At 41.4% G+C, this 24440-nt stretch overlaps 2 protein-coding genes across 9 annotated transcripts in view; one reads left to right on the top strand and one right to left on the bottom strand.

Annotated features, from left to right (window-relative positions):
- The window catches only part of Rnf170 (ring finger protein 170), a 23980-nt gene extending 21250 nt beyond the window's left edge, over positions 1-2730 (bottom strand). For 3 of the 7 annotated variants that reach the window (XM_021170748.1, XM_029480578.1, XM_029480580.1), the window contains exons 1-2: positions 2498-2730; positions 1541-1664 (exon numbers count right to left, since the gene is read on the bottom strand). In XM_021170748.1, coding sequence (XP_021026407.1) covers positions 1541-1620 — 80 coding nt within the window. In that variant the 5' untranslated portion in view covers positions 1621-1664; positions 2498-2730. Of the gene's footprint in view, positions 1-1540; positions 1665-2134; positions 2472-2497 lie in introns of those variants that run through there. The other 4 variants (XM_021170749.2, XM_029480575.1, XM_029480577.1 and 1 more) reach the window with 4 other exon arrangements.
- Positions 2731-2866: 136 nt separating this feature from the next.
- Hook3 (hook microtubule tethering protein 3) overlaps positions 2867-24440 on the top strand; it is an 86232-nt gene continuing 64658 nt past the window's right edge. For both annotated transcript variants that reach the window (XM_021170331.2, XM_021170330.2), the window contains exons 1-4: positions 2867-3145; positions 11150-11235; positions 21949-22021; positions 24042-24092. In XM_021170331.2, coding sequence (XP_021025990.1) covers positions 3089-3145; positions 11150-11235; positions 21949-22021; positions 24042-24092 — 267 coding nt within the window. In that variant the 5' untranslated portion in view covers positions 2867-3088. The remainder of the gene's footprint in view (positions 3146-11149; positions 11236-21948; positions 22022-24041; positions 24093-24440) is intronic.

The following is a 24440-nucleotide window of genomic DNA, read 5'->3' as shown; positions in this document are numbered from 1 at the left end:
ACACACACACACACACACACACACACACAGCTAGTTACTGTGCCTTGTGATATATCATAGGAGAGTTAATGTTATTAATTAAGACTGGAATAAAAGAAAACCTACTTTTCCCTCAGCCAGATTATCAAAGTAAGTAGGATTATATAGCAAATGTCACCGAACCTTGTGTATTTATTGTTATTCAATAAAGTCTAATTTTGGAATGACACATACATGCTCATCTGTTTCTGACATGTGTGCTCACAACCAAATCCAAAATCTGTCATATTGAACAGCAGCACCATCTTCCCCTGAACTCACAGACTGCTGTAGCTGAGAACTAACCTCCATCTGGGTAAGGCCTACAAAGACAGCTCAGGAAAGGCCCACACCCCTCTCTTGGGTCTTTTTCTAACACTGTCATGGAAAGGGCTACCCTTTTCTAGTAGGAATACTAGGATTTCCTGTAACAAAGGAAAAATGGGTCCTCACCCAACTCCCCTGTCTCCCTCCCCCGCCCCGGGTTCATATAGCATCCTGATGGTCAGATGGCTTCTGTAATCATTATCAAGGAGTTCTTAATATCATTTCTGCCCCAAAAAGTAATTAGAAGCATAAAATAAACCAGTAATGCTACCCAGGGCATAAAAACACTGTAGACTCACAGATTTGAAAAGACATACTTTATCACAATGTATCACAGCTTTGAAAGCCCAAGTGGTTACTGTACAGATACCACAGTCCCTCCCACATGGCTAAAACCTGTGGTCGTGAAGCTAAAGGCAAGGCCGAAGTCAATGTAATATATACTTACTATCTGTTTACCTAATAAGCTTTAGTCACTGAAAGGTGACACCGGTTCTACAGAAACATTTCAGCATGGAATGCTGGACCTCTAGTCTGACAAAGATCCAGAGGCACCCACATAGATACCATAAGAAAAGGAGATTCTTATGGAATTTCTTATAAGATTTCTCAAGGTATCTCTGCTCCTGTTAAGAAGAATGTTCGCAAGAAAAACCTTTGAGAAGGCTTCAGATACGGTTATTTGTTTATTTTTGGTACCAAAGATTGGTGTTTGCTAGGGTAGTGAGTCTAGCACTACCTCCTCAGCCCAAGATTTTTCGAATCTATGCAACGATCGATTACATATGATCATCGAGCAGTAGTCGATAAAAGGATCATTTTTAAAAAATTCAATGCTGCCAGCGGTGGTAAGCCTTTGATCCCAGCAATCAGGAGGCAGAGGCAGGCAGATCTCTGAGTTTGAGGCCAGCAGGGTCTGCAGAGCAAGTTCCAGTATTGCCAGGGCTACACACACACACACACACACACACACACGCACACAAAGCCAACCACGCAAGCAAAACAAAACAAAAACAAAACGTTTTTTGGAAATCCTAAAAGCTCAACGAGAAAACCAACTTCAAATGGGAAAGAAGTCTCCCTATCACAAAAAAAAAAACAAAAAAAAAAAAAAAAGAAGTGAAGGTGTGTCCTGGGAAGATAACTTCCCAGGCACTGTTAATTAAAAATTGCATGATCTGGTGGTTATGCATACCTTTGAATCCAAGATTCTCCTAGGACTCCAAAGCATATATCTTGTATCTTGTTGTCTTGGAAACGCCAATATCTTTGCATTAAGGTCGAGTGTTTATTATAGCATTATTCTTAGACGCCCTAAGCTGGAACAAAGTGCACATCAATAGTAGAACGGGTACAAGGCTGTATTCACACAATAGGATATTAGACAATCATGGGATTTTTGCAGATAATTTAATAGTATTTAAAAGCCAAAGCCACAGTACATATCCATTCATAAAAGTTCAAAATCAAACAAAGGAAAATTATACTACATGTATACTTATCTGGTTAAAAAGCTAAAAGGGAAAGCTTATAAAGTAAGTGCCTATCACAAAAATCAGATTAGAGGTGGTATGGATGAGAGAACTCTTGGGAATGTGGCAATTCATTTTATTAATATTCCTCAAACATGTACTGCTACGCATTGTTCTGCACGCGACTTAAGAACGTATATGAAACCCTACAATGTCTGTATTAAAAAAAAAAAAATCGAAAGTCGGGCAAGGATGCACCTCAATGGAGCCAACTCCCAGCACAAGTAACAGGCCTTAGGAACAGCAAAGGTCCTTACGCACTGGGGAACTGGCGTCCACCCTCTGTCACTTCGGGTAAAGTTTTTTGTGGGAGAAGGGGGCTCCAAGGAGGAGCGCCGGGCACCCCACAGCCGGGCCAAACCGGCCCCCAGCCTCCGAGACGCGCCCACGTCAGCCGTTCCACCTTCGCCCGGAGGGAGACTCTGGGCCGGCTCCGGCGATTCAGGGCTGGCTGCGCCCCGGCTTCCGGAGGAAAGCGGTGGGCGCGGAGCCCACCCTCGCGCGGTCCCGCAGCTCCCCCCACCGCCACCGCGCCGAGTCCCGCGGTCCGCGGGTCCCCGGCCCGCCCGTGCGGGGGCGTGGCCTGGCACACGCCCGCGGCCGGAGAGGGGGGCGCGTACCTCGTCGTGACCGAGGAACTACCGTGCCAGTCGGCGGGTCGGCATAGAGCTCATTTCCGGGGACTACCTAGCTACTCCTCCCGTGCAAACTACAGGCGGCTCCTTAAGCCAGAGCGCCGGCGTCGGCGCACGCGCAGTGCGGAGCCCCGGCGAGGGTGAGCGGACTGGAGAGACACACAGACAGGCCGCCACCGCAGGGCCCGGCTGGGGCGCGCGCCCGCGGGCCTTGGACTGGCGCCGGGAGCGCGCCTCTAGGGGCGGGGCTGAGCGAGCGCGAGCGTGCGCAGTGGTCCTCGGGCCGGGGGACTCGCGCTACGCGGCGCGGCGGGGCGCGGCGCGGCGCTCGCGCAAGAGGGCGTGGGCTGGCGGCGCCGGGTGCGCGCAAGGCAGCGCGCGGCCCCGAGCGAGGGAAGGAGGGGTTGGTGACAGTGCGGAGCGATTGCCAGCGTCCGCGCCCCGGGAGCGGACGGACGGAAGAGAAGGTCCGCCAGACGCCCGGTCTGCTGCCTGACCCCTTCGGACTCAAACCCCGAGCCGAGCGGCCGCGGCTTCTGGTTGGTTGAAGGGAGACGCTACGGCCACCCCAGGAAGATGTTTAACGTGGAGTCTGTGGAGCGGGTGGAGCTGTGCGAGAGCCTGCTCACTTGGGTACGTGGTGGGCAGCGGGCGGGTGGGAAAACTCCGCCACCTTTTCGCGGACACCGGTGCTCGTCTCGGGGGGCGAGCGCCCCGGGGCGACCTGCCGTCACATCCGGGGCTTGGGACGGGCGGAGCTGAGGAGCCGGTGCGGCCGCGTCTACACCCGCGGCCGGGTCAGGGTCAGCAGGGAGCGGCCGGGCTCAGGCAGCCTGGGCCCAGGGTCCAGGAGGAACTTGTCCGGCCTGAGATGTTGGCTGCTGTCCGAGAGAAAACCTGCCCGGTGGGGGCTAATGATGGGGTGCAGGCGACACTGTAATTAGGACTGTTTGCCTTGATGAGGCGCTGGCGTTTCGCTCCCAAGCTCCCAGTGATCCAAAGCGTCGGTTCTGCCTGGGCGCCTGGTAGAGGCAGTCGGGACCCCCTAGTTAAGCGATGCTGCTCGCCTTTGTTGTAGCATTCAGCCAGGATGGAGTGTAGCCCCTTGAGGGATGGATGAAGCCCTGCCCATTGGAAAATAGTACGTTGGCAGGGTGGATAGACAAAACATGAAGAATCACTCAGAGGCAAAACATTTAAAACGCGAGATGCATTTTGACTGTTATAAACGATGTGATGGTACCTATAAAAGGAACCAAGGATAAAAATTTTGAACTGGAAAAATTAAGGGATTTCGTAATGGAACTGAAACACATTTCTAAAGCACCATGAGATTCTAATTTGGAATTGATGAGGGTTAAGGTTATCGAATTTTCAAGTAAACATGCAGGATTTTAATGTCAATAGTCATGGCTTAAGCGGCCCTTTTCATTAGCTGGACGGTTAACCGTGTTTGTTTTTGGTTTTCATATGCTGGTTGGAGGTGGGTCCAGGCATATATGCAGAGCCATGGGATAAACCAGGAACATTTTACTTACTGCTAAAAATGTTAGTTGTCCTTTTTAGAAGAACCCAGATACATTTACAGTGGCTACTGTGATACATGTTAATTTTGTTTGCATATTGGGGGAGATGGTGGTATTTGGACCTCCTGCATTTTGAGGGAAGGCTCTAGCACTAAGCTGTTCATCTCCTGGTCTTAGTCACTTTAAAGGTAAAATGCAAATAGCAAAAAATTCTACTGAACAGTGTCTTAGGTTAGAGGTTCGGATCTCTGGAAGGAAGCCATCACTGTTTTGTGCAGGAACACTGCCGAGAAGTTTGAGAACTGTTAACTTAGGTCGGTTGTAATAAATGTAAGAAAAGTAGAATCTACAGATGTGTGCATTTGAGATAGGATCTTGCTATGTGGCCCATTTTGACCTCAAACTATGATCTTGAATTTGTAGCAGTCTGCCTGCATCACTACACCCAGCTTGAAGTTTTTTTTTTTTTTTTTTTTTTTTTATAAACTGGGTATGTCATGAATCTGATTGTGCCCTTTGAAGCAGCCTTTATACAATGTAGACCTTTATGGTTTGGTTTTGTGTTAGATCATTCTTGTAATTTCAAATCACTGGAAATAGTGCATAGTTAACATACTCTGTAAGTTCCAATTTCAAGCCTGAAGCTAGACTTCACTGCTATGCTTCAAATAGAGAACGTTGATAGGTTACACGACAGAGCTACACCTCAGCCAAGTTTCAAATTATTCTTTAAACCGGAAGGCTTTTGAAAGGATGGGAAATGTTTCATACCCTGTCAGTATATAACAAGCTAGCCCAACAGAATATGCTTAAACATTAAACCTTATCCCCTCTTCCTTCCCCCTGAAGAAAGATGTATTCCTACCTGATAGGGTGAACAGAACAAAACACAAAAACCTATGGCATTACATCTGTCAGTCCCCTTTTAAAAAAATCCCCGCCCCCCCCCCCCGTGTGTAACTGGTGTGTGCACATGGGCACAGTTGGCAGCACATGCATATGAAGGTCAGTGGTCAGCTTTTTGGAGTTGATGCCCTCTCCATGTTTTCCAAGCAATGAACTCAGGTCACAAGTCACCAGATCGGTGTGTAAGCACCCTCACCTGCTCAGCCATTCCAACGGCCTGTTTGCTTTTTAACAATGATCATTTTATTTTTAAAACAATTTAATATTTATTTGTGTGGGGATATATGCACACATAAATGGATATGTGCACACACAGCCCTTTTGTGGAGGGCATTGAATAACTTAGAGGACTCAGTTCTCTCTATTTGGGCTCTATTTTTTAATTTGAGAATTTCTTTCGTGTGTGGGTGTGTGGTTTGGGCAGGCTTACCTCCTCCTCTCCAATACCACTTGTCCCTCCCAATTCATACACTCTCTTTCTTTTTTTCTTTTTAACCTATTGAATCCGTTTAGTGTTGCCAGTATTTATGCGGGTAGATCCGTCTTCTGGAGCAGGGATAACCTACTAGGGACTGCCCCCCAGAAGAAAACAGACTGACGCCTCCAGCCTCCAGTAGCTTCTCAGCGAAATGGCCTCTTCTCCATTCATTCTAGAATTTTGGCTGACTTGATCTTCTGCAGATCCTGGGCATACAGCCTCAGCATAGCCCACTGTGGATTCTTACATACACCATCCCTGTCGTATCCAGAAAACACTTATGTGCAGCACTCCACACCTTCTGGTTCTTAGAGTCTTTCTGCCCCCTCTTCTGCAGTGCTCTCTTGAGTCTTAAGAGAAAGGGTTGTGATATAGATGTGCCATTAGCGTTGAACACACTCCACAGTTTCTTATTCTCTGTACTGACCAGTTGTGAGTCTTCATATTAATTGCCCTCTACTAGAGAAATAAGCTTCTCTGGTTATTGGGGGGATTGGGAGCTGAGCTATTCAGTGGGTATAAAAGTGGATATTTAGAAGGCAGTTTGATACTATGTCCATCTAGCAAAGAACTAGTAGGTTCTCTCCTAGGGTCTATGACCTACCCAGCATGTCTTCTTGGCCCAGTTAACAACGCAAAGCATGGTTCTGTCTTGTAGGGTGGGCCTTAGATCCAATCAGAAAACAATTGCATACTCCCAAAACACTGATGCCACTATTACATCGGTGGTCATATATCCATTTGTCGAAGGGTTCACAGCAGGGTAAGACTGTTCACTTTCTCTCCCAGCAGCCTACATAGCACCATCCTGCACTATGAAAGCTAGCCAGTGGGGATGAAACTTCCAGGTCAATACCAGCTTGATTTGTCTGTGTCTTACACAGCTTAGGAATGTGGTGTCTTTAGCAATAGGGTCTTAATTCCAGTGACAACAGCCTGTATTGTTTTTATGGCCCCATGGGATCCCCCCATGACAGTAGCTCAAAGATGGGTAACCCAATGCAGTACTTCTCAAGCCAGTTTCTTGAACTCTGTGTGGGTCATGATAAAATGATTGCATTCTCCCAGATCTTAGCAGTCAATTTGTTTAACAGTGCTGAGGATTAAACCTGGGGCGTTGAGCTTTAACTGTACAACTGACCTATATAATTCCAACCAGTTACCCAAGAAACTGGAACATGAGAAAGAATCTAGAGGGGCTGGAGAGGTGGCTCCCACAGTTAAGAGGATCTGTTGCCCTTGCAGGGGACCTTGGTTTATTTAGTTCCTAGAACCCACATAGTGGCTCAGAACCATCTACAGCCCCAGTTCTAGATGATCTAGTACCCTGTCTAACCTCCATGGTACCAGGCATGCACACACATACATGTAGGTGAAACACTCACACACATATACTTAGTTTTAAAACATATTTAAAAAGGAAGAATCTAGAGTGCTATCAGATGATGACCTAAAACTAGTGGGAAAAGAATCGTAGCTGTGGCTCACTTCTGTGGAACGCTGAAGAAGCCTTCTTAGGTGTCCTTATTTTCATATTACTTATGTGGGGGCCTGTGGAATGCAACTAGTGTTTAGAATCCCTTCCATTCCACTTCCCCTCCTTTGCCTAACTCCATCCTACCAACAGATTTGATCCTCTATGAAAGACTAGACATTTCTAAAGTACAAAGGTTTAAAGCACTTGGGGAAAGTCTGAGTAGCTTGGTGGTTGCTGGCTCCAGCGGTGGTTCTCATACATACTCATTGATCAACATCACCTGGAACCTTTAGCAAACCAGTTTACTAGGCCCTGAGGCTAGAGTTTGTAGGCCTGGGACAGGATCTGACATACTCCCAGGCAGTGTGTAGTTAGTAACCTCAAGGCAACATTTGAGAACTATTGCTTTAGAGCAGGGTTTTAAGCTTACTCAATTTGATATTTTGTACTGAATTTTGTAATTGTTAGGTGCACTGTTGTGTGTATTTTAGGGGATTTAGTAGAAGCATTGCTGTCTTCTTTTTACAAAAATAATAGTACTTACCCTGCTATTCCAGACTCTCCTAGGGAGCAAAATCACTCCTAGTAGAGAACCACTGCCCCAGAGTTGCTGATTCTATGTGACCTCACCCTTTACTCTTCTAGTGCTTCTGCTGGACTGGGGAGAAGATAGAATGCGTTCTCAGAGCTTCTTGAAATTACAAGAAGAAATTGTGATCCTTCAGGATTTACCATAATTAATCCTGTGCTTTAACATAGTTAAGTGCAGTTATCTTGCTATTTGATTGTATTGCTATCCTGAAATGTTACAACCCAGACCTGATAGGTCGATAAGTTTATAGAGGTCAGTGTTCTCAATTCTCCTAAGTACGTATGCACCTGAAGGGCTCAAACCAGAAAATAAGTGTTTAGAAGCTCTGTCTTAAAAATCAGAATGAAAATGTAGCTGTTAGTCCTAAGAGCAAGGGGTGCGGGTTGCAGCCGACAGCACAGCGGGCAGTGTTAGATGACCCCTTCTGTAAAATCCTTTCCTGTGGACTAAGCATGTAGCCCAGTTTGTAGAGTACTTGCCTAGCTTGCACAAAGCCTTATTTTAGCAATGTGTAACCAGATGTGGTGATGCACACCTATAATTTCTAATTCCCCCAGTCAGGAGGTGGGGGCAGGAGGATTAAGGAGTTTAAGGTCATCCTTGTCTTTGATAGTGAGTTTCCGGCCATCCTCAGATACATGAAACTCTGTGTCTAGATAAATAAAAATAAGACATGAAACTATTTGCTTTTATTGTGTTGTTTCTTCTGACTGACCAGAGGCAATTTCATTTTTTTTTTAATTTAATTTAATTTATTGATTTTATGTATATGAGTACACCATTGCTCTCTGAAGATACACCAGAAGAGGGCATCAGATCCCATTACAGATGGTTGTGAGCCACCATGTGGATGCTGGGAATTGAACTCAGGACCTCTGGAAGAACAGTCAGTGCTCTTAACCGCTGAGCCATCTCTCCAGCCCCTAGAGGCAGTTTTGTAATCCTGAGTAAGAATGTAACTCAATACTAGAATACTGGCCTTGCGTGAATGAGGCCGAGTTCCATTCCCAGTTTGGCGTAGAAGGGAAAAGAACTTGGATTACTTAACTTTGTCAGTACTGTAAAGGTCTCCAGGTTCTAAAATTAGTGCCTAAGTACATATGAATTATTTGTTAAACTAGATTAACAGAGATTAATTTATTTGCACAGATCTATAATCTCAGCGACCAGGCTGAGGCAGGAGGATTGCAAGTTGAAAGTTTGTAGAAAGTACAGAGTGAGTTCAAGGATAGCTAGCTTAGCAAGACTCTTGTTTCAGAAAATTGTAAAAAGGCAGGAGAGATGGCTCAGCAGTTAAGAGTACTGGCTGCTCTTCCAGAGGACACAGGTTCAGCTCTGAGCACCGATATTGCAGCTCACAGCTGTCTATGACTCCATTTTTAGAAGATATGATGGCCTCTAAAAGCACTGCATGCACATAGTGCACAGACATCAAATCTGTGCAAAACATTCCTCCACATTAAAAAAAAGTCAGAATTTTAAATGAGATGGCAGTATAGCTCTGTAGTCGAGTTGTTTATTTGTTTGTTTGTTTCTTTGTTTTTAGTTGTCTTTTGGTTTTGTTTGTTTGTTTTGGTTTTTCGAGACAGGGTTTCTCTGTGTAGCTCTGACTGTCTTGGAACTCACTCTGTAGACCAGGCTGGCCTCGAACTCAGAAATCCGCCTGCCTCTGCCTTCCAAGTGCTGGGATTAAAGGTGTGTGCCACCACTGCCCGGCTGTCGTCGAGTTTTTAACCTAGCATGTACAAGACCTGAGCTGATGCTCGTTTGTTTCATTTGTGCCCTTTATTCATTTTCTTATATGTCCACCCCATGGAGTCTCACTGTATGTCAGGGCCGGCATTGAATTTAGAATCCTCTTACCTCAGCCTGCTCAATAACTAGAAGACTCTGTCCTGTATAAAAATAGGAAGTTATAACTGTACTGTTAATAGATATTTTCTCAGCTGTTAGGAATAGAGGCAGGAGAATCAGGAGCTCAAAGTCACCATGACCTCTGATACATAATGAGTTGGAGGGTAGCCTGGGCTACATGAGACCCTGACTTTTATGGATGGTATGGTACAAAGAAGCAGATATTCATCCATTTTAATAACAATATATTACTTCATGATTTATTTGGCAATGTATATTTTTTTAAAAAATTTAAAATGAATATATACATTAATCTGGCTTTTTCCCCCCAACCCAATAATAAAGATAGGTGGTCACCTGGGTGTATCTAAGGGTTTCCATCATTGCTATCTTGGTGAGCCTTGCCAGTGCTACAGACTGCCGCAGCAGGGTTTCCTGCATCTTTCCCTCCAGTGTGTCCTTCAGATTGCATCCAGGTTGGTTTTGTGCACTTCAGATCTCACTTTCATGCTTAATCCTTTACTTACAAAGTACCGTTACTCTTAGGATAAATTCCATTGTGGCTTATTGAGTCTTGCATAACAAAACTTCTTCCTTTAGTTCTGTCTTTCACATATTTTATATTCCTCTCTGTTCCGTTTCTTCCTATAGTTTTCACCTATCCATTCCAGGCTTCCTCTCATTCCTACAACATATCATCATCTCAGCTGCAATCTTGGTCCATCCATCCTACAGTGTTTACACAGTACATTAACAGCTCTGTACCAGGACAGCCTTCATCTGTCTATCCTCAGTGGTTTCCTTTCCTTTAAATCCAGGTTGGACTACTGCTTATCCCTGGAAGCTGCCTTAATTTTTCCTTTGTTGGTCTCAGGTGGCCTTGAACCACTGAACTTCTACCTTCACTTTCCAAGTGATAGAATTACAGGTGTGTGCCCCTAAGCCCTGCTTAGGTTCATTTCTTAAGTGCCTCATAACTAATACAGAGTTGGTTGTGATTCAGTGTATATTTGAAGTTAAGATGTGATTCAGTATATATGTGAATATCCAACATAATGATGACAATTTGATGATGTGAAATCTATATCCATGTAAAGATGTTTGCCCTTGAGTACCAGAAATCTCAACCTGGCTTGGCATAAGTAATACATTTATTCTGCATAATAGGATATTTCATATTTGTAAGTTCAGTGGTTAACGCTTATCTCAGAGACTTAGTTCTTTGTGTTCCTCCTCTTTCTTCCATTGCCCACTACATAGCTCTTAAGACCTACTTCTGGCCTGGTGGGGTGGCTCAGTCAATAAAGGTGCCTGTCACCAAGTCTTGTGATGTCCCTTGGACCTACATGGTAGAAGGAGAGAACCAACTCCTACACTAACCTCCACATGCATACAGTGACGCAAACATCCTGCACTCACACAATAATAATAAAATGATAAACTAGTTTCTCAAGTAATGGCTGCTGTAGTAAGTGCTACAACACAAATAACTTTCACATTATTAAGAAATTGATTCTGCTCTCCGACAAATATCTCTTTGGTCCATACTGTCCTTGCCTATTTTATTCTTGAGTCAGTTATCACTGGTAGAGGCACTGAGGGACCATCTGGTCTTAGGCCATCATCTGTGAGTAATACGATGAGAAGTCAGCCAATGTCTACCACGATTTCTCTTTTACCTTTATGGGGAGAAATTTATGATTATCTTTTAAATTTGTTTTCAATCCCCAAGATGAGACAATCATACAAATGTAAAAATCTTAATATAGTTATTAGTTAACCATTAGATCTTTTCTTCCTTCAGATCCAGACCTTTCATGTGGATACACCATGCCAGACCGTGGAAGATTTAACGAATGGCGTTGTAATGTCCCAGGTTCTTCAGAAGATGTAAGAATAAATTGTTTGTCTTTATATATGGTCTTACGTGTAAGTCTTTCTTAGACTGAAAGGATTAAAAGTGTTAGTGTGAGAGTTAGTTTTCTATCACTGATAAAATGAGATAACCAATTTCTATGAAAGAAAGCTTTGTTTTGGTTACAGTTGGGGCATTTCAGCTTTTGGTCATCTGTCCCAATCCTCTTGGGTCTCTGACAAGGCAGCACTGTGTGGGAGCACTGGTAGAAGAAGCAACCTCCCTGCAACGCAAATCAGGCTGCAGAGATGAGTCAGTGGTTAAGAGCACTTGTGGCTCTTACAGAGGACCCAGGCTTGGTTCCTAGCTCCTGGCTAGTGGCTCACAGCCATTGATAACGCCAGCTCAGAGGGATCCAGTGCCCTCTTCTGGTCTCCCAGGCACCAGGCATGCACATGGTACACATACATATATTCAAGCAAAACACTCATAGGATGAAAGAAAGGAAATTTACAAAGGAGAAGAAGCAAAACGGGGTGGTTTTTAGAGGCTCTTAAGTTTCTTTAAGGTGAGCGAGCCCTCGGTAATCTTGCTTCCTCTCAAGTAGGCCTTTCTTCATAAAGGGTCTCCTGTCTCTCAGCAGTCACAGCAGGACCAAAACTTTATACGCATCTTTGGGGACTCTTTCAGATATAAACTACACCAAAGTGTTTTCATAAACTTGGGTTGCATGTGAAATGAGAACACTGTGGGGATTTTGATGGCATGTACTTACTTAGTATAGACTGGATGCAAGTTTAGTTGGGGCAGCGGTTGTTATGCTAACTTAGGTTGATGACCAGATTTTGTCATGGTAGGACCAACAGAGTACTGTCTCTTGTAGAATACCATTGTAATCTCAGCACTGAGATCTCTGACCACCACTGTGGTATAGCAATTGTCCTATAGCCTCTGTCCCTTCACTTTTTGAGTTATTCTTTGTACCAGGTAGAATCTTATATATGTTACTTGGTTATTTGCTTTTGACCACCTCTGTCCCTGGAAACACACAGTCCAAGTTTGTTAAGTTTTATGAAGAGCCAGGAAGCTTGTTTTTCTCTTCTGCATCCTAGCAACGAAGAAAATGCTTGTTTGTTTTTGTTTTATTGAACTGTATGAAATTATGATTCTTTGCAGTTTCAAAGAGGTCAGATATCAATAACTTTCTGATTCAATATGTAGTTGTATGTGCTCGTGTCTAAAAGAATGAAATCTTTATGTAAGATATATGCAACATATTTGATTATTTTTAACTAAATACTTTGAAAACATAATGCTATAAAGCTCACTACCCAACTTTTGACTTAGGGTTTCTTTATTTTTTAAGATAAAGTCTTGCCGGGTGGTGGAGGCACACGCCCTTAATCACAGCATTTGGGAGGCAGAGGCAGGCGGATTTCTGAGTTCGAGGCCAGCCTGGTCTACAAAGTGAGTTCCAGGACAGCCAGGGCTATACAGAGAAACCTTGTCTCAAAGAAACAAAACAAACAAACAAACAAACAAAAACCCACATTATAAAGTCTCATTGTGTAGCCCTGGCTGGTCCGGAACTTGCTATGTAGACCAGGTTGCCTTGAATTTTCAGAGTTTTGCCTTGTCTCTGCTTCTTGATTGCTGCGAATAGAGATGTGCCCCAACATGCCTGGTCCAGGACATTTTTTATTTAAAGCATTATATGTGAATTGGGTTCAGCATGATTTTTAGATGGTTTTATAAATTTGAAGCCCCGACTTCTTGTGAGCTGATATTAAAAGATTTATATATGACTCCATGGGATTTTTTTCAGGTTCTACTGAAAATCAGTATCATTTTTAAATGAATTCCTTATATTACTACCTTCCATGAGTTTATATGAGTCATGCATGAGAGAAGTCACTAAAATGTTTGAAAGAACCCTCTTCGTGTGTTGAGAACGTGAATACGTGTTTGAAAACTATAGTTTTTACTTTCTTCTATAATGCAGCATGCATGAATGCATGCATGCATCTGTTTTCAGGCCCTGGGTACACTTTTTTTATTTAATGGAACTCACAAAGGTTTATTTGAGACCTGAACAACTCTGCCCCTAGCTCCCTTAAAAGGATAGCATTTCTTAGGAGACAGTAAGAGTTAGAGTTGATGACTTACACCGTCAGACTTGTAATTTGTTTGCTTGTTCATTTCATTTTGTTTGAGACGGGGTTTTGGTACTTAGCCCTGACTGTCCTGGAATTCACTATGTGAGCCAGGCTTGCCTTGAACTCACAGATCTATCAGCCTCTGTGTCCTGAGTGCTGAAACTAAAGGTGTGCGCCACACCTGGCAGGACCTGTGATTCTTGGTGTGCCTACATGCATGTGCCTAGGAACAGTTATACATTGCCCTGATCTAAATTTCAGTTCCTTTCACATTTGATCTTTTTTTAAATTTTCATTGTGTATATTCTTTGTCCATGACAGTGTAGTGTATATACATAGGGGTGAACATATTTCATCCCTTCTACCTTCCTGCCCTCTAATTTCTCACCCGTCTCCCCTCCCACTACTCCCCTAGATGGGTTTGCTTTTGCTGCCATATCTCTATAAACATGATTTTATGTATCAGTGTAAAGTTTAGGAAGCAAAGAATGGAAACATACAATATTTGTCCTTCTGATGCTGACTTAACTCATTTCCTCCAGTTGCATCTATTGTTCTATAAATGATATGGTTTCATTATTCTTTATGCTGAAAAATAAATCCATTATGTATGTACCACACTTTCTTTTTGTTAGATGGTGTAAGTATAATTTTTTCTTTCTTTTTTTGAGGTCATAATATAATTACATCATTTCTCCCTTCCATTTCCTCCCTCCAAACCCTCCCATATTTGCCTCCTTTCTCTTTCAAGTTAATAGCGTTCTTTTTCATTACTGTTGTTATATTCATATATAGATGTATACACACATCTACATTCATAAATATAACTTGCTCAGTTTATCTAATGCTACTTGTATATATGTTTACAGGGCTGACCATTGAATAACCAGTTTATATATTTATAAATTATACATTTTCTTTACCCAAGGTTGGATCTATAACTTAGCTGCTTGAATAGTGCTGTAATAAACATTGATGTAGAATTACTCTGTGCTATGTTGATGGGTTCTTTGGGTAAATCCCTAGAGAAGTACAGATGGTCATATGGAGATCTATTTTTAGTGTTTTGAGAAACCTGTGTGCTGATTTTAACAGTGACTGTGCTAGTTTGCCCAGCAGCAATGTATAAGGTGCCATTTGTCCACACCCTCACCAGCAATTTGTTATTGTTTCTTTTTTTAAGTTTTATTTTACTTATTCATGTCCATGTATATATGGGTACCAAAGGAAGCTAGAAGCAGGTGCCAGGCCCTTTGGAGCTGGAGTTACAGGTTTAACTCTATCCACCTTATGTGGATGCTAGGATGCAAGTTCTGACCCTCTGATAAAGCAGGAAGCGCTCTATTCACCAGCTCTGTTTGTCTTTTTAAAATTTTTTCAACAAAATTTTACTTTAAATTAGAAACTCTGCTATTCTAATAAATTCATTGTTCCCCAGAATGAAGATACTTCTGTGATATTAATAAACTAACAACTGTATATATCTCTACGTTTTTAATAATTCTTTCTTAGTGTGTGTATGTGTACACATGCATTTCATGCCACATCTATGCCATGGTGCATATGTGGAGCTCGGAGAGCAGTTTGGGAGTCTGCTCTCTCCTTCAGCTTGAACTGAGACTGTTAGGCTTCCACAGCAAATGCTTGTACCCACTGAGCCAACTCCCTGGCCCGACCACATTTGTTAAAGTGTTAAAAAATATATTAAATAACTGTCTTAAGTAAAATTAAGCCTTTATAACATAAAAACACTTCCAGTATAATAATTTAGTTATGAGTGTATTACATGATCATACTTAAAATGCAACTTTTCAACTTTGTGTTAACATTGGTTTGTTTAAAGACAATACCAGAAAGTCTTACCTGTCCTCAGCTGCTAGTACAGTAGTAACATGTTGTGTTTTCTTTGGCACTTCACACGCCCACATCTTCCTTATGAAAATCTCTAATGCTACCCTACGACTGCCAAAGTGGAAGCTGTTTTGTTGTTTGGCATTCTAAGAACTAGTTCAGCAAGGAGACATTCCATTTTGTTGTTTTTCCAGGGCACACAGCACCAGAACACCAAGTCTAGATGCTTAGCTCTGCCCAGCTTGCCTAAGTGATTATTTCAGCATCAAAATGTTGTTTTCCAGTTCTATTCAAATCAGAAATTATTTTTCATGGATTCCAGTAAAGACAGCCTCAAAAGAAAGTATTGTAGACTTTCATTTAAATTAAACAAAATAAAATATGTCTGTATTTTCTAGACTGGGCTTTCTGACTTACACCTGTTGAAGGAGCCCACAGGTCTTGCTAAAACACCTGGTTAAAGGTTTGTTTTACTGGCCAATGAGTAATTTAGTTAGACAGGCTAGCAAAGAGTAGTTATGTAGGCTTCTTAATTGCTGTGTTGCATTGGCACTGGCACTCTGTGTAGTTGTTACTTGTAATCTGCATCATCAGATAGCTTTATGTAGATACTGACTTGGAGATGTTCCTTGTTGAGGTCACCAGGAAATGAGGTTGCCTTTTAAAAATACTTTTAATTATTTTATTTATTATTTGTGTGTGTGCATGTGTATGTCCTCTTGTGTGCAGTCATACCACAGTGTGCATGTGAAATCAGAGGACAGTTTTAGAAGCCAGGATCAAGTTGAAGTCATCAGGTTTGCACAGCAGTTATCTTTTACCTTTTGAGCCATCCCACCACCATTTAAGCTTTCCAATTACTTCTGAATACTAATAATTTACTGTATAATAATTTGCACAGAGCTGTCTTAGTTACTTCTCTGTTTCTGTGAAGACACACCATGGCTAACGCTGTTTATAAAATAAAGCATGTAATTGGGGACTGGCTACAGTTTCATAGGTGTGTCCATGGCCATCATGGTGGGGAGCATGATGGCAGGCACCTGGCTCTGGAGCAATAGCTGGGAGCTTAAATCTTGTCTGCAAGTAGGAGGCAGAGTGAGAGAGACTGGGCATGACAAAGCCTCAAAGCCTCTAGTGACACACTCCTCCAACAAAGCCACGCCCCCTAGTCCCTCCCAAACAGTCCCTCCAGCTGGAACTAAGCACTCAGATATATGAGCCTATGGGAGTCCTTCTCATTCAAACCACCACACGGGCTTTTTAAGTTTTTCCACATCGAACACTTATGATTAGAAACTCTTCCTAAGAAAGACCGAAGTTTAATTATTCCATTTCATGCCTGTTATACTGGAATAATTTAAGAAAGAACTCCTACAAAGCGCCCCCCCCAATCAGCATGGTTTTAGTGTAATCTGTGTCATTCATAGATATGCCAAAGCTACGAGCCATTTTAGTGAATACGAGCAGTGTTATGTAAGGAAGCGTAAAGAACTGAGCTTCAGAACTTCCATCCTACATGGCACCTATTACAGAATTGAACACAGAGGAGTGCTTTGCTCTTAATTCTCTAGTCTGAAGCAGTTTAATTATATGGAAGTGTTCTTATTTTTGTTTTTCGTTTGTTTAGTTGGTTTGGGGTTTTGGGGTTTTTTGGGGGGTTTTTGTTTGTTTTTGCGAAAACTCAGCATTAGGTAATAGCAATGGACTATCATAGTAATTCCTCTTTTTTTTTTTTTTTTTTTGTACACATTAAACCACTTGAGAGAAATGGTCATTTTGAGAATTAGAAGAGAAAACTTGTAAGTGGAGTTGAAATAAAATGCAAAAGTATCACTGCTAACTACTGTTTTACAAGACAGATACCCTTCAATATAGCCAGGCCCACGGTCTCAGGGACTCCCAAGGTAAAGAGCACTAGAAAACTGTAAAAAGCAAATACAGTTTCTTTAGGACCTTATGAAAGCAGGTTTCAGGAAGTTGCTAAGTTTCAGTAGCAAGAAATTTTCACATCATTTTATCTGCTCCAGTAGCTCATCTGTACACATAGTTCCCCTCGGATCTCCAACAGAGCTCTTTCTGGCTAACTGATGTGTGACTAGATTTGGTTTGTTCTAGCTGAGCCTAGTATAAGCTTAGTCCAGACTAGACCAGGTCTAATAAAAAATTTTATCCAGCACCGAGGATTTAAACAAACAAACGAACAAACAAACAACAACAACAAAAACCCTAAAAGTTTGCTAATGAAAATGTCATCCTAACTGAACTGAGCATCGTGGCATACACCTTTAGTCCCAGTACTCTGGAGACAGAAGCAAGGGATCTCTGAGTTTTAGAGATCAGCCATGGCTACATAGCGAGACCCTGTCTCAAAAAATAAACAAAAACATCTTAAAGAAGAGACTCTACATTCATGTTGGAGCCTATATTAATGTGTAAGCATTTATAAAGAATGTTACATTACTTAAAAATATGAGCAGTAGAAATAAAATTTAATTTTTTTGTTGTTGTAGAAAGCAGTTTACTGTAAGAAAACAGTGTATTTTTGGAATTATGTTAAGGATCAAAGCTAATGTGATTTTCCTTATCTGAGTTGTTACAGGTGTAAGCACAAGTAAATACCTGTACTGCTGGTTAACGAGCTGGTTTTTAACAGGTGTTAGAGCATAGGCGGATCATTTGTTATTTGTGAAAAATATTCCTAATAAGATGTAGTTGTTATTTACCTATCAATGCAAAGCCATAATCTTTTAAGGAGTTGTGAGGAAATTGCCCTTATGCTGTGTGATTCTAGCCTAAGACCATTAATTAGGAATGTTTAGAAATTCTCTGGAATTACAAACTGCTTAAACAAAAGTCACAGCTAGAGACATGCATATAGAGTTAAAGTATATTGCTAGGAAAAGCTGTATTGGGGAAAAAACAGTAAGAAAGGTGCAGGTGAATATTCTGTTTTGAGACAGGATCTTGCTATATGGCTCAGATTTACCTGAAATTTACTCTGTAACCCAGACTGGCCCCAAACTCACCTTCCTTTTACCCCAGCCTCTGCCTCCTAAATGCTGTGGTTAAAGCTTTGTGCCGCTGTGCCTGATGTTCAGACTATTTTGGTACATTCTGCTGAAGTAGTAGATTAGATGCTTACTAAATACATGCTAACTGCCTTGCGTAGATGTATTGGGAAAGTCCTGTGGCAGACGTTAAGTACTGGGTGGTATAACAGTGACTAACAAGTGCCAAGATCTAATTCAATAGAGGCTGCCATGAATGATGTTTTCTTTTTTTCCACTTGTACCAGTTTACTGAGATGATTGCTAGAATCATGTGTTGAGTTCTGCTTATTTGTTTTTAACAAAAGTGTGTGTTCTCAACTTTGCTACTTACTGTGATTGAACTTGGGGAAATTGCTTTATTTCTAAGTCTGATAGTTCTTACCTGTATCAAGTCTTAAGAATTTTAAAGATAACTTTTTATTGGTTATCTGGCTGTGACAGATACCTGAGAGAAACTATTTTAAAGAAGGAGAGGTTGAAATATAATACAGCTCAGTGGTAAAGTGCTTACCCAGTATGCACAAGGCCCTGGGTTTAACCTAGCTGGAGGAGGTGAGGTGGGGCGGGGTATTTAATCCCAGAACAGCTGCAAGATTTAGGAGGCAGAAACAGGAGGATCAGAAGTTCAAAGCCAGCCTCAAGCTCCAAAATAGCAAGTTTAAGGCCAGCCTGGGCAAAAGAAAACCTGATCAATAAATGCACAAATAAGTAAAGTAAAATGGGAAGGACTTCCTTTGGCTCACATTTTCAGAGGTCTTAGTTCATGGTCTATTGCCCCTGCTATGACTCTGTGGTGAGAAAAGGTATTGTGGCTGCAGGAGGATGTGGGTGACCAAAGTTGCTGATGTCAGAGCAAGCATGTCAGGAAACAGAAAGAAGAGCTCAGAAATGAAAGACACCATTCAAAGACTTGCATCCAGTGACCCGCATTCTCCATCAGCCTTCCTAATACCTCATAATTCATGATGAACTCAGACCCTGATCATGTAATTACCTATTTATAGTACCTCAAACTCTGGGCCAAGCCTTCACACCAACCTTTTTGGAATCTACTTAATATCTAAACCATACAGTGTTTTTAAACATTTTTTAAAGGACTTAGTGGTTCAGTGTCTATGACTTTGAGCAGTCTGTACATTATTGCAAAGATTAATATTTTACTGCCAGTAATTGTGCCTTTCAGGTGATTTAACTGTCAAAAATAAAATTTAATATTTTTAACATTGGAATTGTTCTTTATAATAATATTTTGCTAATGTAGTAAAATCCCCTTTGTTTTCTTTGTGTTGTTCGTTTTCTACAAGATTTGAAGCAGAGAGAGTGCTGACAGGAGGGACATGTCTGCCCAGTTGTTGGCAGTCCACCTCTCTGAGAGCTTACCTATCCCTGGCAGGCTCAGTGCTTTGCCCGCAGTGATGGATGTGTCCTTCTTGCAGCCATCCCTCCTTTAACCACATGTAATAGGATCAAGGATGAAAATAGACTTTGGCTAGACCATTTCAGCTTGCTGGGGATTATGACGAGGCAATAATAGCCCGTCTTAATTAGAAGTTGTAAGCACTTAAAACATAATGATAGCCATTTCTACCTTTGTATTGGGAGAAACAGGAAGAGGTTGGTCCACAAAGAGAAAATGGTGTCGATGGGAGGAAAAATGTAAAAGAAACCAGTCCAGAATCTTCTTGCAATATCTGTGAGGTCCAGCCAGCTCTTTAGTACTAGTACACGTCTCTTCTTTCAGCAACAAATTACCTAAGTTGGTTTCTCTTGGTGCAGAGAACCTTGCCTGGAAACACTAAGTTAAGCTTAAAACAAAAATAGATGAGTATGAATATCCACATGCCAATCAATGAAGTTATCTCTCTTCTACTACATAGAAATGAATCAGAGACCTAACTATAAGAGCTAAAACTACAAAAAGGGAAAAATCAGTAAGTCTTTGTGATTTTGGCAGACACATCCTAGATAAAAATGTCACAAGTACAAGATAGATAAATTGAACTTCATCAAACTTACAAACCTTTCTTGTGGAGGACCAGACTTTGGTTTCTGAAACCCATATTGGGCTATGTGTATCCAGCTCCTGAGGACCCAGTTCCCTCTTCTGGTTTCCATGAGCAACTGCACACACACTCGTGTATACACACACAATTTTTAAAGTAAAAAGAAAGCTAAGGTTACAGGAATGAACCACCACAGGCAAGTTTTATATTAAGCAGAATTGTGTGACCCAGCAATCTTATCCCAAATGAACATGTCCATTCAGAAGCTGATAAATGACTATTAAGCATCATTATAATAGCTCAAAAGTAAAACAATCCAAATTATTCATCAGCTGATGAATTGATTAACATAGTGTGGTAGTCACTTATGAGTTGTTTGTGAGAAATGCATCTTGTGCAAACACAAAGTAGGCCATACAGTATTGTGCATTCACGGGACTGGAATGTTCTGTGGTTCTTGGATATATCCCAATAAAGAAGGCAAGCCCCAGTACATGCTACATTATAGAAAAACCTTAAACTCCTCTTACTGAGAGAGAAGTCAGATGTAAATGGTCAGTCATATGGTTTATTATTTTGTTCACATAGAGTTTACTAAAATGTTCAGGGCAAAAACAAAGAAGTTAGATTAGTAACTTCCAGGGGTGGAAAAATAAAGAAATGAGAAGGTTGGCTAATAAATACATGGCTTATTACCTTATTTTTGTCTTTGTCTTGTATATGTGGGTGCTCTTGCCCTATGTTTATACACGTGGACGCCACTTTCACACCTTGATTTTTTTGAGAACTCATATTTTAAAATCTGGAGTTCACTGTTTCTATCAAGAGATCCACCTGTCTCCACCACTCCCAACCCCTCCCCCCTCCTGTGTACTCTGCTCCCTCAAGGCTTGGATTAGACACATCCCTCTGCTCCTGGCTTTTATTTGGGTGCTGGCCATCATACAACAGATGCTTTGACCCACCGAACCATCTCCATCACCTAAGGTTCCTATTCTATGGAGATGCAGAGAATCTGACACGATGGTGATGGTCGTGCAGCTCTGTCAGTACTGTACTCTGCAGTATATTTATAAATGAATTAATAAATATGTGAACTTATTCAAGCAAACCTTACAGTGATACTCATGCTGAGTTTGGGAAGTTTGAGTAGGCTTGCTTGCTTGCTTGTTGGTTTCGTTGGTTGGTTGGCTGGTTGGTTGGAGAATTTCCTAAGAAAAATGAGGATGTATACATTTAGGGTCTCCCTTTGTTTGGCTGTATTTGTCCATATAATCTCATTCTGACTTTGTTGTGACAGTATATCTTTTTAAAAAGTGTATCATTGGTTTTGACTGGTTTGGGATAGTTTTAGTCCATCAACAGTTCTAGTTTTGTATATTCAACTGTAACTCACTTTTAGAATAAGTTAACTACATATTACCATTTTGCCTTTTAGTGCTTTTAAGATAATATCCCTATTTTGTAGTACACCTTATATATGTACTATACCTGTACTACAAATAAACTGTAGTTTATTACCAAGACTAATGGAACCGATTTTAGAAACTGCGCAGTTACCTGTGGGTCATTTAATGGCTGGTATGTGACACACATGTTTGTATGGATCACTTAAATGATGGCACTGGGTGGTTTTGTAAGTATGAGGGCTGCATGATCTTAATCCAGCTTTTCTTTACTTGCAGAGATCCTGCATATTTCGATGATAATTGGCTAAACAGAATCAAAACTGAAGTAGGAGACAATTGGAGGTTAAAGGTATTTCTTTTTGTTTTTACACCTGTTAAATCTTCAAATATTTGTGCTGTATAAAATACTTTTTAAAGATCTGATATTTTCAGTGAGATTAGAAGCTTATTTAGGTATCCTCTAGTAAAATAATCTGGAATTGAAGATTAATAATAATTTGACACTGCCTACCAGAATATGCCATACTGTTTAGTCAGTAAAGCCCAGCAGGGGCAAATTTTGGAATCAGGGAACATGTGTCCACACTGGAGCTCCACAGTTTACTCTCTGCAGGCAAGTCCTGTAACCTTTTATGGATGGTGCCATTGATTGAAATAATGTGGCATTTGCAATGAGAGAGACTACTATTTTAAATGAATATATCAGTTTGAACATGGTCCATTTTCAGCTATCAGAAGTATGAAACATAAACAGCTTAGAAGATCAATAAAGGAAATAAATGATGAATTTTCCAAATCCAAAAATTTTCTGAAATACACATCTTAATTTGTTAATTTTATTTATGATACTGCTTTTTTTTTTTCTGTGTAGCCTAGACCTGCCTTGAATTCAGTTTCCTGCCATCCATCCCCTCTTAGTACTTGCATTAACAAACATAAGCAAGCTCACCATGCTTGCTTTGTTGTTTCTCCTAAATAAGCAACTTTTTAGTTTGTTTTTCTCTTAAAAAATACATGCTTCGGGGTCTGGAAAGATTGCTCAGCAGCTGGAGCAGTTGTTGCTCTTGCAGGTACTTAGGCTAGGCTCCCAGCTACCCACAGGGTGGCTCAAGAACACCACTGACTCCAGTTCCCAGGACCCAGTCTCTTCTCTGACTTTGGAGAACACCAGGCACACACATAGTGCACGTACATACATGAAGGCAGAACACTCGTACACATAAAATAAAACAATCTCTAAAAATGTTTTAAACCAGAAGGTTATAAACTAAATAATTCAGCTCCTTTCATTTGATGACCTCGGGCTGCACTGTCTGTTGTTGTAGGATATATTCAACTACGAGTCCATCATCATCGACCCAAAGCGTTTGAGATGAGGAAGGGTAGATCTGTACTAACGTTGGACAGCTTCAGCCAGATTGAAAGGAGGATCAGAGTATGGCACATTTACTCCAATGAAAAGTTGGTCCAAAGCAGAAGAGAACTTGAAGGAGCTTTTTATCAAATACTGCAGTGGCTCTGCCTGTCATTTCCCCTAGATAAGATGGCCAGTGAACTTAGGCTCTAGTGAGTCTACTCTCACTCACCGCATCCCCCTCGCCTCACCTGTGGTCCTCAGAGTACTAGAGTTTTCAGTGCTGATGGCAGTCTGTCTTGGTGGTTCAGGATACAGTAGTGATATTTGTTAACCCATGGTCATAATTATTTACTTTGTTTGGTATTCAGCTAAACAGCAGCCTTTTCTTGACAGTGGAGGAATTTGGAGATGTTTTTTCTAGAATAAGACAGCAAGGACTGGAGAGAGGGCTTGGTAGTTAAGAGTACTGGCTGCTCTTCCATAGGACCTAGGTTCAATTCCCTGTACCTCCATGACCAACCACAACCCTCTGTGGGTCCAGTTCCAGGGAAGCCAACGTACATACAAGCAAAACACCCATACATATAAACTAATTTTAAAGATTTTTTAAAAAAGATTTCCAAGGGTAATTTTGGCAGTAGTTTTTGTTTAATACTCTTAAATTAGAGAAACTAGCACAAATTTAAGTTAAAGTCTACATAGATTTTATTTCCTTTTGGGGGGATTTAGGATGGGTGGGTGGGTGGGTTGGTTGGTTTAGAAGAGTTGCATAAACTTGACTGGCCAGCTCAATGTTTGTAATCTCAAGATCTTAACTCTGAGAATCCATGTGTTAGAATACCAGCATGCTGCTCACAAGGCTTTGGAGTTCAGCCCACTTAAGACGTCAGAGTGGTCAGGGAATGCTCAGCTTGCACTGGCTCTGAGACTCACGTGAGTTCAAGTCAGTGGTAATCTGTACTGAGATCTGTGCGTGCCTCTCACCTCTTTTTTTTTTTCTCTCTCTAAACAGATCAGCAATTTAAAGAAAATTTTAAAAGGCATCTTGGATTACAATCATGAGGTAAGATTTTTTTTTTCTCCTTCTACTTGGAAATATTATAGAATAGTTTCAAGCTTAAGAGAAACATTTCAAAGTTAATAGCCTATCTTCCCCTGTGAAGCATTGGGGATATTGATTCAAATAACCAGTCATTTCTTAGGTGTTGAGCAGATCAGTAATATGAGTAATTTGTGAGTAATTATTAAAATGTGATGGATTTTATTCTATCTCTCCTTTCACCCTATGCTTGTAAAGGTGGGTTAGAGCTGGTGGCCTACTGTGATTGGGCTAGAGCTGGTGGCCTACTGTGATTGGGCTAGAGCTGGTGGACTACTGTGATTGGGCTAGAGCTGGTGGACTACTGTGATT

This window comes from Mus caroli, chromosome 8 (genome assembly GCF_900094665.2).
Source record: "Mus caroli chromosome 8, CAROLI_EIJ_v1.1, whole genome shotgun sequence".
Lineage (NCBI taxonomy): Eukaryota > Metazoa > Chordata > Mammalia > Rodentia > Muridae > Mus > Mus caroli.
This window is presented reverse-complemented; position numbering and strand designations above follow the sequence as displayed.